Genomic DNA, 15,630 nt, shown 5'->3' on the forward strand with positions numbered 1-15,630 from the left:
TAAATTCATGAAACATAAAATCAAAGCTTTTGTTTTGCATATCTAAGGGAGTTGATATGTAAATGGAAGAATAAACTTGTCAATATTCCCATAATCTAATTTATTACATGTGTAATACATGAATATATCAACTAAACCTGCATTCAATAGCTAACTCATCAATACAGCAACTATTTAATTTTAATTAGAGTAAATTAAACATAATTTATTTAAATTTCACAAAAAACAGCATCAATAAGAAAAGACAAACAGTCACTGACTAATTATATATCATTATTATTGTTATTTATATAATTAGTCAAATATAAAATAATTATATTTCTCATCCTCATGACATTTATTCATATAAGGACATTTAAACGTTTAGAAAAAAGGAGCAAAATGCAAAGCACAATTTTATGAAAAACATGAACTGATTAATCAGAAATAATTTTTAGTGGTTTGTAAGAATTGTTAAGTTCTTGTTTTAGGGCTTTAAATGTGACCTTGAACAGGTTAGGATATGGCCTACACAAAACATATTCATGACTTTTTTTGCACGAAATCATTCTTAGATAATGATATTTCAGTCTGCTCAGTTCTGCCTGTTTTGAACGTCCTGTCACTTTAAATCCAAATAATCTGCTGCTGGCCACGCCCACAAATTAACGTGAAAATGGCTGCAAACAGAAGTGTAATTATACAATCCTACATCTTTGAAAAGCATTAGTGGAGCCTCCTGCACAGCCAAAAAGAATGCAGCAAGTGGTTTCTGGATGACAAGCCAACAACAAGACACTTGTGTTTTTCAGCAGCCATTGTACTCGCACGAAAAACCTGCTGACCAAACGTTCTGGAGCTCAGCTTGGGTTGCTAGGTAACGAAGCATTTCAACTCAGTAATCTGGAGGTTTTTGAAACAAGACACCAAACGCATGAAATTATTGCCAAAAAACGGGGGGTGTTGTTTTTTTTTAAGTGCTGGGGCTATTTTTAGCAGCAGTAAAGACAAAATGGAAGTAAAAAAACGCACAACATGTGAATTTTGCAAAACATGTTTCCTTTAAGTCATGACAGGCAAATGGAGAGAAATCAAAATAAAATTATGAGATGATTTCAGCAGTGAAGAGGTTTTGCTTAATTGGAGAAAAACTAAACCAAAGTGATGCTTATCGATTTTCAGGCCGACAGGCAGAGAGCGGACGGCTCAGCCACACAGGCCTCTGTCACATTAGACTTACAGTTGTAAACGCACATGTTGATGCAATGAAACCATGAGTCGAAATTGTTTTCGTTGCCACGGCAGCCACCGTATACAAAGGGCAAACAGTCATGCCTCTCCATGTTGAAGTACCATCGAGGAAAGTAGGCGCGACAGGGACCCGTCACATTCGGAAGGGAGCAGAAATAGTTCAGGGCTGAAACGATTAATCGTTAATCTGAGTTTACACACCGGGAAAAAAAAGACTGTCTGGTGAAACAGTAAGTAAGATAAAACTGTACAAAAAATATATGCATTCTGCATTTAAGATAAATAAAACCTTTGTTCTACTCATAGTTTTAGTTTCACCTGGTTCAAAATTTTTTTTGTAAATATATATATTTATATCTAAGCACCTTTAGCTCCCTTTAGTGTACTCTAGAGCATCTGTAGATTAATTGCTAAAATAATAAACATTTGTTTTTTTATTAAAAAATTGTTTTAGCAAAAAAGATATTTTCTTTTGCTAAAATTATAGTCAATTATGAAATGGCTTTATTTGTAAAAACTAGTTAATTATTTGTTTATTTTAATTTTTTAACTTACTTCTAACATTGCATAAAAAGGGCTTATGTGGTTAAATAAAAAATCTGTAGTTACCTGCCATTTTTAAAAAACAGTTTAATCGATTAATCGTCTGTATAATCAAAACAATAATTGATTACTGACATGGCTGTGAGTATTTTTCTGATCCGATGACTCAGTTAATCTCCAGAATAATTGATTGATTTCTAACATTTCTTGCAGGGGTTTTATGAACAGCATGGCGACTTTAAGGTGAGATGACCTGAAATAAAAGGATCTGCATGCTGATAAGTCGTAAGTTGAAGTAAATAATAATCATTAATATTTCTATTCAAAATGAATGCAGGGTAATATAATATTAAAGAAAATATTACTCACCCTCACGAAGAGGGATTTGGTTCTGCTTAATTTTCTTTGGTAGTTTACTGCTTTCTTCTTCTTTTTCTTCTTCTGCTTCTTCTTCTTCCTCTGCGTTCATTTTTGTCTCTTCATCCCCGTAGACGTAGTGGTACTCGTCCTCATCTTCCTCCTCCTCCTCCTCCTCATCTTCGTCCACAGCGTCTTCCTTCTGAATTGGTTCCTTATTAGCTTTGGTCACACTGAGATGAGAAAGATGAAAGAAGACAATTTAGAGCCTTTCTCCACCCGGTGTATCAGTGTCCAAAACATTGACGCATAACTTCCTTTTACAACAAAACTTTTTTCAAATACATTTCATGGTACCTCGATCCCACCAACCTCAGCCAGTATTATTGTATAAACACAGGGAGTCATGTTTAAGTCTCTCTGTGGCAACATATTTTTTATTGCAGTTAGCTAGAAACAAATTTTAATTTGTATTTAAAAACAACATAAATTTGTTTTTTTTTTGTTTTTTTTGTTTTTTAACAGAAGCACGGCCTGCAGCTGTAGCTACATTAAAACCTTTAATATGGATCCGTTGCAGGAAGGCAATAAACTGCTAGCTAACATCGACTAGCATTGGTTTAAGCTGTTAAGTTGTCAACTTAACACTCTAAATCTTAACGGACCCCCGATATATAAAAGTAAAAGCATGTTTTGCTACACTATGACAATTAGATGACAAGGTCAAGAAAAAGTTTTAATAAAAAAGAAAAAATAGCAAAGGAGAGGGAAGTAGGTCAGCTATGCTAGCTTGACTATGACAACCATAACATGTAGATGTGATGTGGAAATATGTTTCAGATCAGTTAATAAAAATAAAAAAAGGCGACCTAAACACCAACTCTGACAAATAATCGGTAGAGAAAGTGTTTGAATTAGCTAATCTACCATTGCTGTGTTAGCCTAGCTAATAGCAGCAGTAGCTAATCTACCACAGCGATCACTTAATAATAAAAGAGAAATAAACATCAAGGCTAAAAACAAACTGCGGTGGCCTGAATGTTTTGTTTGAGTATATTTTCTTGTTGAATCCTGATAGGTAAAGTGGCGCTGTTGTCAGTTGCCATGGTTACAAGTTTAAGTGTAGCGTAGCCAACACAGAGAGCAAGAAAAAGTGCTTTTTAGTTGTTCTTCAAGGGTTTTTCTGCATTATTTTCCCCTTTGCGGTGGCACAGTGCACTAAACTGCAAAATTTCCACATGTAAACAATAACAGCCCTGAGCCTACATGTAAAAAATATGCTAATTATCCATGTAACGCTTTAAAACATCTCATACCAAATGACTTTCTAGAAGGAAGGATGCAGTCTCCTGAAATAAACTTGATTATGTAATTTATAATCCATTCTTGACATGTTTACCGTTTGTTCCTGACAATTCAGATTTTCAGTTGTCTTTAGTGAAAAGTTCTGCTAAATTACTATGCTCTTTCAAAAAGTCTGTAAAAACAATAATTACCTGTAAAAACTACACCTGATTATTTTGTTTTGCGTCTGGCATTTTGCACATAAGTTTGTGGTTTGTTTGTATCCTGTGGAAAAGAATATAAAACTTGATATTACAGGTAACTTACATGTAAAAGCTTTTCCAAAAACATTATATTTTAGAAAAGATGCCTTTTAGGATTAGAAATACGGCATGAACTGACCAGTAAATACATTATTATTGTGTTTGAATGGAAAAACTTTGCTATGCAGCTATGAACTTCAATCTGTTTGCTTGAACTTCAGTTCGTCCTCTAGTTAACCTTACAGCTGGTAAAATACAGTCAGAAATGTCATGGTGGGGATTTATTGTATCTTCCTTTGTATTACACTTTTTTATCATGATTAAAGTTGAAACGATTAATCATGATTAATTGATTATTGAAATAATCCTCAACTAATTTCATTCAGTTTTCCTAATGGAATGCTATATTTTTACCTCTTAGGACAATTAAATGTTTATTTTCTTCTTACAAAGAGGACTTGAATTATTTGCTTATTTGCACTTTTTAATGTATTCCTAACATACCAAAGTGGTTAAATGAAAAATTCAGATTAATCAGATTAGTCACGTTTGATTATTGAGATAATCTCCAACTAATTTAGTATTTGATTAATAGCTAATTGGAGTATACAGACTCATAAATAAAGGCTGTTTGCCAAAGAAACAACATATGCAGAGCAGTAATTAAATCAAAACTTTAAGAAAAAAAACTTTTCTTTGTCTGGATGGTATGTATCTCTAAAGCACAACTGATTTCTGCACACTGAGCAGCTCAGCATGCTTCAGCTCACCATTATTTCTCCTTGACTGGGTTTCTGTTGTTCCTATTTGCTGATACCACTAACAGTTGATCGCTGAATGTTACGACTTGCTGCACAGGTGGCATCCTCTCAAATTACCATGCTTGAATTCACGGAGCTCCTGAGAACGACCCGTTTGTTAAAAAAATGTTTGTACAAGCAGTCTGCAAGCCTTTACATCCTTGAGCTGAGAGAAAACAACTTTGGAGAGGTTGGAACAGAGGAAGTAAACGATTTAGAGCAGGGATGCTACGGTTCTGTCCTCAAGAGCTGCAACACTTTAAGTATTAGACGCTCCAAAATATCTGAATAAAACGGATGAATTTCCTCACAGCAGATCATTCAGCTCTGCAGAGCTGCAGAGGTGATGAGCTGTTCATTTGACTCAGGTGTGGTGGAGAAGTAGTAGCAGCTACTGAATAGTAGCTTTGAGAACTGGACGAAGGAATCCCTGATTTAGAGAGTTTTCTTTTTTTTTTTTTTTTTTTTTTACCCCTCCAGGGGGTCTTTTGTGGGCTCTAGTGTCCCTTATATGACAGTAGACTGACAGGAAACGGGGAAGAAGAGGGGGGAAGACATGCGGCAAATGTCGTCGGGTCCGGGAGTCGAACCTGCGACGGCCGCGTCGAGGACTCAAGGCCTCCAAATACGGGTCGCGCTAACCGCTACGCCACCACGGCACGCCCGATTTAGAGAGTTTTCACACCTGATAGTCCGGTAGACTCGGTTCTATTGGAGACCAAAGTTGCAACATTTATTATATTTTCAGCTGCTGCGGTTCACTTTCACACTGCTCTGTGTCAAACGATCCAAACTAAGTGAAAAACCTGTTCCCCTCCTGGCCTCCGGAGGAACTCTGCACAAAATCCCACTGAAGGAAACAGTACAAAAACCTCTGAAGAAAAAACTGAGCACAACTTCCTGCTTCGTGAAATGTAAACAAAAATGGAGTAGCATAAAATTTTAATGGTTGTAGGATTTATTTTTTGTGTTTGATAAAATACTTTTCTGCTGGCACTAGACTCTTTTGTTTTGGTTGTATTTACCCAGAATGCCCTGGGCTGTAGTCCACTTCCTGGTTTTGGAGCGGTCTGGTTCATTTGGTGAGGTTTGAATGTGTAACCGAACTCTGATGCAAACAAAAAAAGTGAACTGTAGTCCACCTACAAACCTCATTCTTTGTTTGGTTTAAGTGAACTCCAGTGCAATTTGAACGCATGTGGAAAAACCAAACAGGAAGTGGACTACAGCACAGGGCATTGTGGGTAAATAAAACCGAAAGCAAATGCATGAGTGTAACACTAGCAGGAGAAATGGCTTGTTTTCTTTTACCAAAGACAAAAGAGAAATCCTAAAACTGCTAAAATCCGATGCCAGCTCAGTGTCTTCTTCAGAAGTTTCATGTTGTTTCCTTCAGTGGTTATAAGTGCAGCGCCCCCACAGGCGAGGAGGGGAACAGGTTTTTCAAAGGGTTTGGGTCGCAGCAGCTGAAAAGGTAACAAATGTTGTAGTTTTGCTCCCCAATCGAACCTAATCTACCGAACTATCGGGTGAGAAAACACTAAGAAATAAATAGGCTAAACTTAAACAACTACGATCAGAAGGTTTCTCTTGTTGCATGGAGTTTCAAAGATCTGCTCACCTTTCCTCCAGAGGCTCATCGTCACCCAGGGCAACGTCCTCATCCTCCACGTGCTCGTCTTCGTCTTCCTCCTGGGAGGGCAGGGACGGCGGGGCGGACTCTGCGGAGCGGGAGGCGGGGCAGCAGACGTACTCTGTGCCGTGGAACTTGTCGATGTCGCAGGGCAGCAGCATGCCGTAGCTGTGGAGCACCATGGAGCTCCTGGAGCAGGCCTGACAGGGTCACACCAAGCAGCTTCCTGTTAGCGGATTCCCCGACCCGAGTACCACTGCCCACAGGTGAGCACCGCTGCCAAAAAACCCGGCTAGCTGCTAACCCTAACACACTAATCATAAACATTAGCTTTGCTAACGCTAAAGTGCTGAACAAACATCATTCTTAATGGAAGCTAATGCTAAAGCGCTAATTCAAATTATATGTGCCCTTGAAAGAAAAACAAACCTCTGATACCAGTTTAATTTTGATATTTATCTTTTATAAAGCCAGTGAAATAACGTTATTGGGTGGAGAAAAAACAACAACAGAGAACATGCAGGCAGGAAACAGAACTGCTGCATGAACAGGCTTCACTCACTTCAAAATAAGAGCATGACCATAAACATATAACTGCTTGAAGAATTCTCAGCAGTCATAAACCAAAACTTCAGCACAAATGTTGAACTTTATTCAACTGAAAGTTTATAAAAAGATCGTGTGTTGGAGAAGTAGCAGCTTTATAACTTAGCTAGGGGAAGCTAAGTGCGCTAAGCAATTTTAAACACTGATAGAATCTAAATATTGAGGTCTTTGGTTGTAACTTTGAAACGTCAAACACAAAACCAGCAATTTACAGATTTATTAATAATCTGTTTATATTAAAATCAATTTAGGGGCAGCTAAGTATGCTAAATGTTGTCAAAACTAGCAGAAACGCAAAATGAAAAATCAGTACTGCTAATCGGCTGTTGGCGGATTAGCCCAACACAGCCACTGACCTTCTGGCTGAGTCTCTAAAAATGCTCTTTTTCCACTTCTGGACGCTGGATTGTACAGGGATGTTGTTTATTTCCTTATAATAAACATGCTTTAAATTTTTTTACAGTTTTATCTGTAACCCATCTGTTGTTCTTCAGAGAACAAAAAGATTCCAGATCAGATATCCGTCAGATCTATTCAGTCTAATTCTATGTTTGATTATTTATTTTGCATTATATTCAGCATTTCTAATTTCACTTTCTGAGCCATTTCAAAGAAAGTTTGTTGCAGTTTATTTTCGTAAAGTAGCCATCCTGTAGTTTTTGTCAGTTTCCGTTTCTTTATTATTTATTTTAAATTGGCCCTTTTCACTCCTAATTAACTAACTAACTGGACAAATCAAAGTTGTTTTTACATGTTTTACCAAGCGAATGAAGATATTGGTGCATTTAAGTGAGCTACATTGGTGCAGAGTTATCAAATAAATTATCAAATAAGTTTGTAATTCAGTAGATTTATGTTTTAATGTTTCAAATCAATTCAGATATCGGTATCAGAAGTACAAAAAGTGAATCTGTGCGTCTTTAGTTCACACTTAAACACTAATTTCTGTTGGTATTTCATTGGAAATCCCAGTGAAGTTTCTGTTTGTACTGCGGTAAAAGTTTGAGTGAGGCGCTCCACATTTTCCCAAAGTCATGCTGTCCTGCAGGTGACCTGCTTTTCCCAAACGCTTCCATCCTGCAGCTGCTGGAAGGTATCGGTCACGAACTTGGCTTGAAACTCCACCGGCGCAGAGACGGATTAGCCGCCCCGCTTAACATCTCAGCAGCAGCTTGAGAAACAACATCCTTTGTTTTCCAAGTCGTTTCTCACATTTTGTCCACTGGAAACGTTTCAAATCGGCTGACAGTTTGCATTAAACGTCCACAGTGCAGAAGGAAACAGAAAATCTAGAAGGTGAGGAAATGTTTGAGGAGAGCTTCAGTTACGGTCAAACTAACTCTGCAGCCTCCTGAGGGGGATTAGCAGCCGCAGCACTAATCTGATTATAGGCTGAAATGTGAGGATGTCTGATCACACACACTCACAGAGGAGGAAGGAATATTTTTTAAAAATAACCATATTATGGATGTTTTTTAGGATTTTTTCTGGGCTTGATATCAAACATTTGGAATAATCTTCATGAAAAACCCCCACAAAGTCTTACAAAGTAATTTTAGTCTAGTTTCTAACGCAAGAGGAGAGCAAAGTAAGTAAGAGTAAAAAAGTATTTGGTAAAAAGTCTACTCAAGTACTAGGTATCAATCATTTAAGATTTAAAAATTACATAGTCAAAATATAAAGTTAAGTGGAGATTTTGGTATTTTAAGGACCAAAATTACAATAATTCAGATAAGTAACAAAAAATAACAAAATGAGACCAAAAAATTTTTTTTCCTAAATCAGTTTCTTTCAATAAAAACCTTATGAAACTTTAACAAAAACTGCAGGTGTGTGTCTGCATCTGGTGAATTTTTGGTTCAAACATGTTTGTTTTTCATTCAGTGTGTAGAAAATCCAGAAATTTTACTCAAATAAGAGTAGAAATACTTCACAATAAAATTACTCATAGCACAGCGTAGTAAAAATACTCCTAAAAGTTTATTTTATCATATTTTTTTCAACATTTTTCAAGTAAATGTAATTTAGTTAATTACTGAAAGAAACTGATTTGGAAAATACCAAAATTTCCATTTAATTTTATATTTTATTTAATATTAAATTTGATCAGTTACTCAGTACTTGAGTAAACTGTTTATCAAATACTTTTTTACTCGAGTAATTTCACGGACAGATACTTATTACTTTTACTTAAAGTAAAAATAAGCTTAATACTCTTTGGGAACAATATTCACTCTATTTTTACCAACTCAGTGGCTTTCTTGCTATAGTTCAGCCACATTTCAGAGAAAAACAATCAGAATCTTTTTAAAGATCGGTCAGAAAACTTCACTGCTGATTCTGATAAAACTTCCTAAATATTAAACAGGAGAGAAGAAGAATTCAGTTCAAACGTTTCAAAAAATCATCTTGGAAGATGCTTAGAAGGGATTTAATTGCTGTAATCCTGCTGAATTTTTGACCAAGTCGTTTTATTAAGACTCTCAGAAAGCGTGTCAGTTAGAAACGTATAAACGCCTCCTCTAACCAAAGCGTGACCAGGGAATCTGTAAAGACGGCGGTAAATCCTGCAGGAGCGGATCCTCACCTCCTTGGCCACGGCAGTGCCACTGCTGGTGGCTGATGCACAGGTCCATGCGCTCCTTGTGGAAGAACTTGCACTTCTCTGGAACCAGCAGGACGTCACTCACAAACTCGCCCACTGAAAGAGAATGATGGCCGTTAGTCTCGGCACCGATCTGTGCAGGGAAAATCCATTCCTCTGAAACGCGGCCGGGTTGGAGGCAATAAATCAGCCGACTGGAGTTAAAAAAGGAAGATGAGATGAGGATATTCAATAATTCATAGCTGCCTCGTCCTTTAATTTTCTCTATAGTGGAATAAAAAGGCGGCCTTTGACATCTGCACCTGTGTGAACCCCTAAACTAAAAAAAGGGATTATCCAATCTGCTTAGCTGCAATGGAGAAAATCTGTTTCACATTTTTAAACTCTTCCTGCGTCTCAATGATATCATTTGCTTGATGATTTATATTCAGCCATGTTTAATTCATGGAGCAGGAAGTCAGATCCGGAGGAAATAAATGGCTTGAAAGGCATCTTGTGACTCTCTATGAATAGTTTCAGGCTGAAATCCGTGCAGATCTAAATGTGGAGTCTGGGGTCCTGATGAAGATTAAACGCCTGGCTGGCATTTTGACGGAGGAGAAAATGGCAGAGGGTTGGTGGAGTCGGCTGGGACCCGGCTCATTTAGCGCCATAGCCTCGGACGGCTGGGAACGCCGCTGGAGGTAAGGAGCGGCCGGGAAAAGCAGTGTTTTGGAAAATGAGAGGGTAGGAAAGAAAGAGGAGAGCGCTGGAAATAGCAGAGGACTCAGCAGCTGCTTCTCCTCTCCGTCTGGGAGGTACAGTTACAGAAAACATTTAGACCTGGAGTCGGCCGCACAACAGGTCGCTTCACCACTGAAAGGGAACCCATTATGAAAAATTCACATTTTACACATTTTTTTCTTCCAGTTTTGTCTCTACTGCTTCAAAAAACAGAAAAAACACCCAGTTGTTTTATGGAAATGAGTTAATGTGCTTTGGTGTCTGGAAAATGACCAGTTTCAAAAACCTCCAAGTGGTTAAGTACCATTCCACAGGCACTACACCGTTACCCAGCAACCCAAGTTTAACTCCAGCACGTTTGGTCAGCTGGTTTTACTGCTGCACAATGGCTGCTAGAAAGGACAAATGTTTTATTGTTGACTTGCCATGCTACATTCGTGTTGGTTTGCAGGAGGCTCCACTTCTGCTTTTCATTTAGTGGACAGAGAATCCAGAAATTTTATTCAAGTAAGAGTAGAAATACTTCATAATAAAATTACTTGAGAGTAAAAAGCACAATGGCTGCTGGAAAAGAAGAGCATTTTATTGTTGACTTCCTTTCAAGTAAACCATTTGCTACAATCTTGTTGGTTGGTTGTGCAGGAGGCCCAACTTCTGCTTTTCAAAGATGTACAGTTGTATGATTGCGCATCTGTTGGCAGCCATTTTCACTGTACAAGTTGGGGGCATGGCCAGCTGCAGCACATTTGGATTTAAAGTGACAGGGCTTCCTAAAACAGCTCAAAGTTGGCAGAACTGAGCAGACTGAAAATCTCATTGTAAGAATGATTTTATGCAAAAAATTTAATGAACATGTTTTGTATAACTCTAAAACCTGTTCTAACCTGTTCAAGGGAGCATAACAGGTCATTCAACGTTTACTCTTGCAAGTGAAAATGGCTGCAAACAGATGTGCAATTACACAACAATACATTTGTGAAAATGTATTGAGCCTACTCCACAACCAACAAGAATGCAACAAGTGAGACGACAGCAAAACACTTGTCTTTTCCAGCAGCCATTGTACAGGCCATACAACGGTAATACCGGCTGATCAGACATGCTGGAGTTAAACTTGGGTTGCTAGGTAACAACTCAACAATCTGGAGGTTTTTGAAACGGTTCATTTTCCAGACCCCCAAAACAGCTCATTGCCAAGGAACGGCTGGATAATGTTTTTTGAGCTCTTGCGTTATTCTTAAAAGCAGAAGAAACCTAAATGGAAGAACCAAGTCGTACAAAATGTGAATTTTGCATCATATTTCCCCTTTAAATAAAACAACATCCTTCCGTCTCCCAGCAACCAGCACATTACAGCCCTGGTGCAATTTGGAGGTGTGTGCGGTTCCCCTCGGCCCACTGCATAAAACCCTTTCTAATGTGGATACGATGTATTTATCAGCCAGGAGAGCTAAAACGATGTTAGGTTGCAGACATGACATGACCCCAACACGGCCAGTCCTGATTCAGATTTTCTGAAGATGAGGCGACCAAGCTCCTCCACAGCGCACTGCCAGGTTATTTCACGTATAGCAAGACATTTTACCCAATAAAGTTAAACAATCTGACACTGGAATAAATAATATTGAGAAATTATTCACTAAAAACAAGTATAATTACCAGTAATAAGTTACTTTCAAGTTAGTTTTGTCTTATTTCAAGTGTACCAAGTCTGACCTTGACGTAGATAAGGTCTGTGTTGAGCCTGAAAACTTCCTAATGTGTTTCCTGGGGTTTTCCTCATTTGACATTTATATTTGTTTTATGATCTGAAACGTTGAAGTCTAATAAAATAACACAAATCAGAAACAGAGCAAATACTGTAGCAACATCCATGTTTACTGCAAATAAATTTACAGGCTGTGTCAATGTTAAAAAAAAGTCAAAACAATAAAAGAGAAACAATTGTTTCAAATGAAATCAAATGAACTGTTTCATACTTTATTAAGGTTTTATACCTAAAAACAGAAGCAACAGCAGCAAAAACAAGAGGCTCCTTTTGGAAGGTAGCAAATGAAGCAGCTGGAAGAATAATTCAGCATATTGGCGTTTCCTCCCATAAAAAAAACAATAAATAATGACATTCAGTCTCCTCCTCTGATTTTCTGCAGAGTTTGTTTGCATTGCATCACAGACTGTGCAGAAATCTGATCACACCACCAGGATTATTTGAAGTAATGAAAAAAACCCAACAAAGGTAACTGGAGGTCAGTGTTGCATAACAAATATTTTCTTATAAACTCAAAGTTTCACCTTCCAGCTCGAACACACAACTTCGTTTTTCCTGTTTCAGCATTTTTTATCTTCACCCACCAGTCCCGACTGACGCTATTATTTTCCTGTCCTCCACTGCGGCTCGTTGTTCTGTGATTGTGAATGATTGTCTGGCGCAGGTTATTATGATTCAGGGTTTAACGCTCGGTGCAGAGAAATTTACAAAGAGACGGAGGAATGCAATAACCTGAGGCGCGGTGCTCCGAAACAAGCCCCAATCTGTTATCGGCGCCGTCACTCCGCCTTTCTGATGGTTTGTAAATGTGGAGGCTGCTCTTTATAAAACCCACTAGGTTAGTCAACAAAAGAAGAGAATTATTTAAATGCCTTTTTCCTCTGATAAGTCAAAAAGGAGAATTAAAAAACAAAAGACAAGAGAATCAATATCAAACTGGAATTCATAAAACAAAAGGGAATAAAAAGTAGTGGTGCTATAAATGTACTATATATAAAAGGCAGTACTGGGCAAATTGTGTTTTAAATTGAACTTTTTATGTTTCTTTGAACCAGATAGATTTCACCATAAAACTGTGTTTTCTGGAGGAACATATTTTATATTTTATTCACATTATCTGTTGTTTGAAATTAGACTATAAAGGATGATCAATACACAGAAGGTTTTGTTCCAATCAAAATGATAATCACAGACAAACCAAGTCTTAAAAATACAAATTAAAATCATCTGCTAATGGAGAAACAGCTAGCAGATGTTTCTCCATTAGAAACATCTAATTCAGATGTTTCTAACATCTCAGTTAGATGTTAACAAAACCACCTGAATTTGTGGAGATTTTGTTTAGGGAGAGAAAACATGGAGGAACTGAAACTTTGCATCAATTTTAAACCGAGCTAATTTTGTGTAGCTTATTTTATTTTTCTAAAACCAATAACCTCATACGGATTCAGAACAATCATATCATTCAAGGCCATCTTCTGCATTTTGTTTCTTCCTTATTAAACTGTAATTACTGTACAGCGATGAATAGTCCTTGATATTATGCTAATAACTAAGCTAATTAGCACTTTCTTGCCAACTTTTAGCATCCTTAACTTCCCCTAAATTTATTTTTCCTGATTAATTCTAGTGCACTAATTTACTCAGCTGTTTTGTAAACATTCAATTGAATAAAGTTTAACATCTCTGTTGAAATGTTTCTATTATCTACATGACTAAAATGAACGCATTAGCGTTAGCTTTCACTAAATACCATGTTGGTGTAGCGCTTTAATGTTAGCGGAACTAATGTTTATGATCAATGCTTCAGGGTTTGTGTAGCTAACGTTTTAGCTGGCTGTGTCAAATTATTAGAGATGATCAAAGCTAAATAAAAAACTCTGGAACCTAAATGCTCTGATAAGTGTCTCTAAATGTGTAGCAGCCAAATCCAAAAACCTACGAAACTGGATGGGATGAAAACTAAAGCCATGATTTTACCTTTGCTTAATGTATTGCCTTGGCTTCTTTAGATAAAAAGCTATTTGCCGATGGGTAAAACACGACTAAATGAATCTGACTGTTACAGCATATGCTTGTCTCAAGTATGTGACATTTTGAACCTTTCATTTCCTCCTCAGGTCAGACAGTCTGTCGTCTCCAGTTTGTATTATAGCCAGACACGCAGCTGAAGGGTTTGCATTTCTGTTAAGCTTTTCTATAAGACCCAAACAGACTGGGCTTCTAATTAATTGAGAATATTGGATGGTTAAAGATAATAATCCTTTTCTATGATTGTTTCATAGCTTTGATTGGTAATAATTACAGCCGTTTTCAAGTGTGTGTCGTTTAAGGCAATGATTATGAAATACAGTTATTCAATAAATTAGAACATGCATTCAGATTAGGCTTGTTTGTCAGATTAAAATACTTGTAGAAAATTATAACTCGTAAGCTATTAAACATGCTTTTCCTTAAATCCATATTTCTATCAAATAAAAAGTCATTTTTATTGGTCTGATGTAATATTGTAATTTTAAATGTCATGTTTTCATTACCCACAAGTAGAAAATCATCATAATTAAAAGAAATAAAGGCTTTCAAACATCCATTTCTGTGTAATTAACCTATATAATGCGTTTCCGTTAGTAATAAAGTTCATGAAATAAATGGGTTTTTCTGTAATATTCTAATTTTTTGAATGGAGCTATGTATGTATATATATCCAGCATTTTTCAAGGGAGACATGGCCTCCCTTGGCCCCCCTCTTGGAGACACCACTGCTCAGACAAAGATGTTTCTTCTTTTTATAGCTGGAGGGAGAGTCTTTGTTTTCAGGAATCCATTTCTCATATTCCTTCATCCCTAGGAGGGAGAAGCAGAGTGCTGCGGTCTTTTTTCTTCATCCGACTTTGCATGTGACATTTCATGCAGCAGAGTACGGCCATGTTGCCGCTGCAGATTACCGTGATCCTGCCGGGAACAGAGGAGGACGGGAGTCGTTTGTGACAGTGCAGTCAAACAGCGGTATGAGATGCAATAAAGCAAGCCCTCCGCCGCTGACCCTGTGTGTCAGCGTGAGTTTATGACCGCTGTCTGAGGGGGCAAATAAGATTGTGCTTTATTGTTCAACAAGCATCCCCAGCAATAAAATCCTCCCCCCATCAGCCATCCGTTCTGGGAGACGTTAACTCCCCATCCAGCGCGGATCGGCTCAGTCTGCAGCTAAAGGCCAGAATTAGTGAACCGAATCCAATATCACTCAATGTCACCTCTGCCCAAGGCTGAAATGACTCATAAGCTCTTCGTTTTCAGCACAGAGGGGAGCAGAGGAGAGGGGCTGAGTTAAAGGAGCGTTTACTAGCTTACCTAAGCACATGTAAGGCACCACGATGTGGGCGTGGCCTTTGCACACCTTCTTCTCCTTTTTGCACCAGTTCTCAATGCGGACAGGCTGGTTGGCTTCCACTACGTTGGTGATTTTAAGATCTGGATACATCTGTTGGAAAAAGAAACCAGCAGCAGATATTAAACACTTATGTTCATGGCTGACTGGAGCTTTAAAGGTGACCTATTATGCTTCATTGAACAGGTTAGGATAGGTTTATGGTCTATACAAAACATGTTCATTATATTTTCTTTTTTTTTTCAAAATCATTCTTAGTTAATGAGATTTTAGTTTGGTCAGTTCTACCTATTTGGAGCTGCTTTAGCTCCAAATAAATCCAAATAAGCTGCTCCTGGCCGCGCTTACACTTGCATGTGAAAGTGGCTGCAAACAGATGCACAATTACACAACCATGCATCTTTGAAAAACAGTCGTAGAGCCTCCTGCACAA

At 37.7% G+C, this 15,630-nt stretch overlaps 1 protein-coding gene across 1 annotated transcript in view; it reads right to left on the bottom strand.

The window, feature by feature from the left end:
- Positions 1 to 15,630, bottom strand: part of aplp2 (amyloid beta (A4) precursor-like protein 2) — an 82,621-nt gene that overhangs the window by 24,634 nt on the left and 42,357 nt on the right. The window contains 6 exon segments of the mRNA XM_032590382.1: positions 1,220 to 1,396; positions 2,143 to 2,363; positions 6,099 to 6,310; positions 9,304 to 9,318; positions 9,320 to 9,417; positions 15,161 to 15,290. Of these exon segments, the coding sequence (XP_032446273.1) occupies positions 1,220 to 1,396; positions 2,143 to 2,363; positions 6,099 to 6,310; positions 9,304 to 9,318; positions 9,320 to 9,417; positions 15,161 to 15,290 (853 nt within the window).

Source organism: Xiphophorus hellerii, chromosome 18, assembly GCF_003331165.1.
Source record: "Xiphophorus hellerii strain 12219 chromosome 18, Xiphophorus_hellerii-4.1, whole genome shotgun sequence".
Classification (NCBI taxonomy): domain Eukaryota; kingdom Metazoa; phylum Chordata; class Actinopteri; order Cyprinodontiformes; family Poeciliidae; genus Xiphophorus; species Xiphophorus hellerii.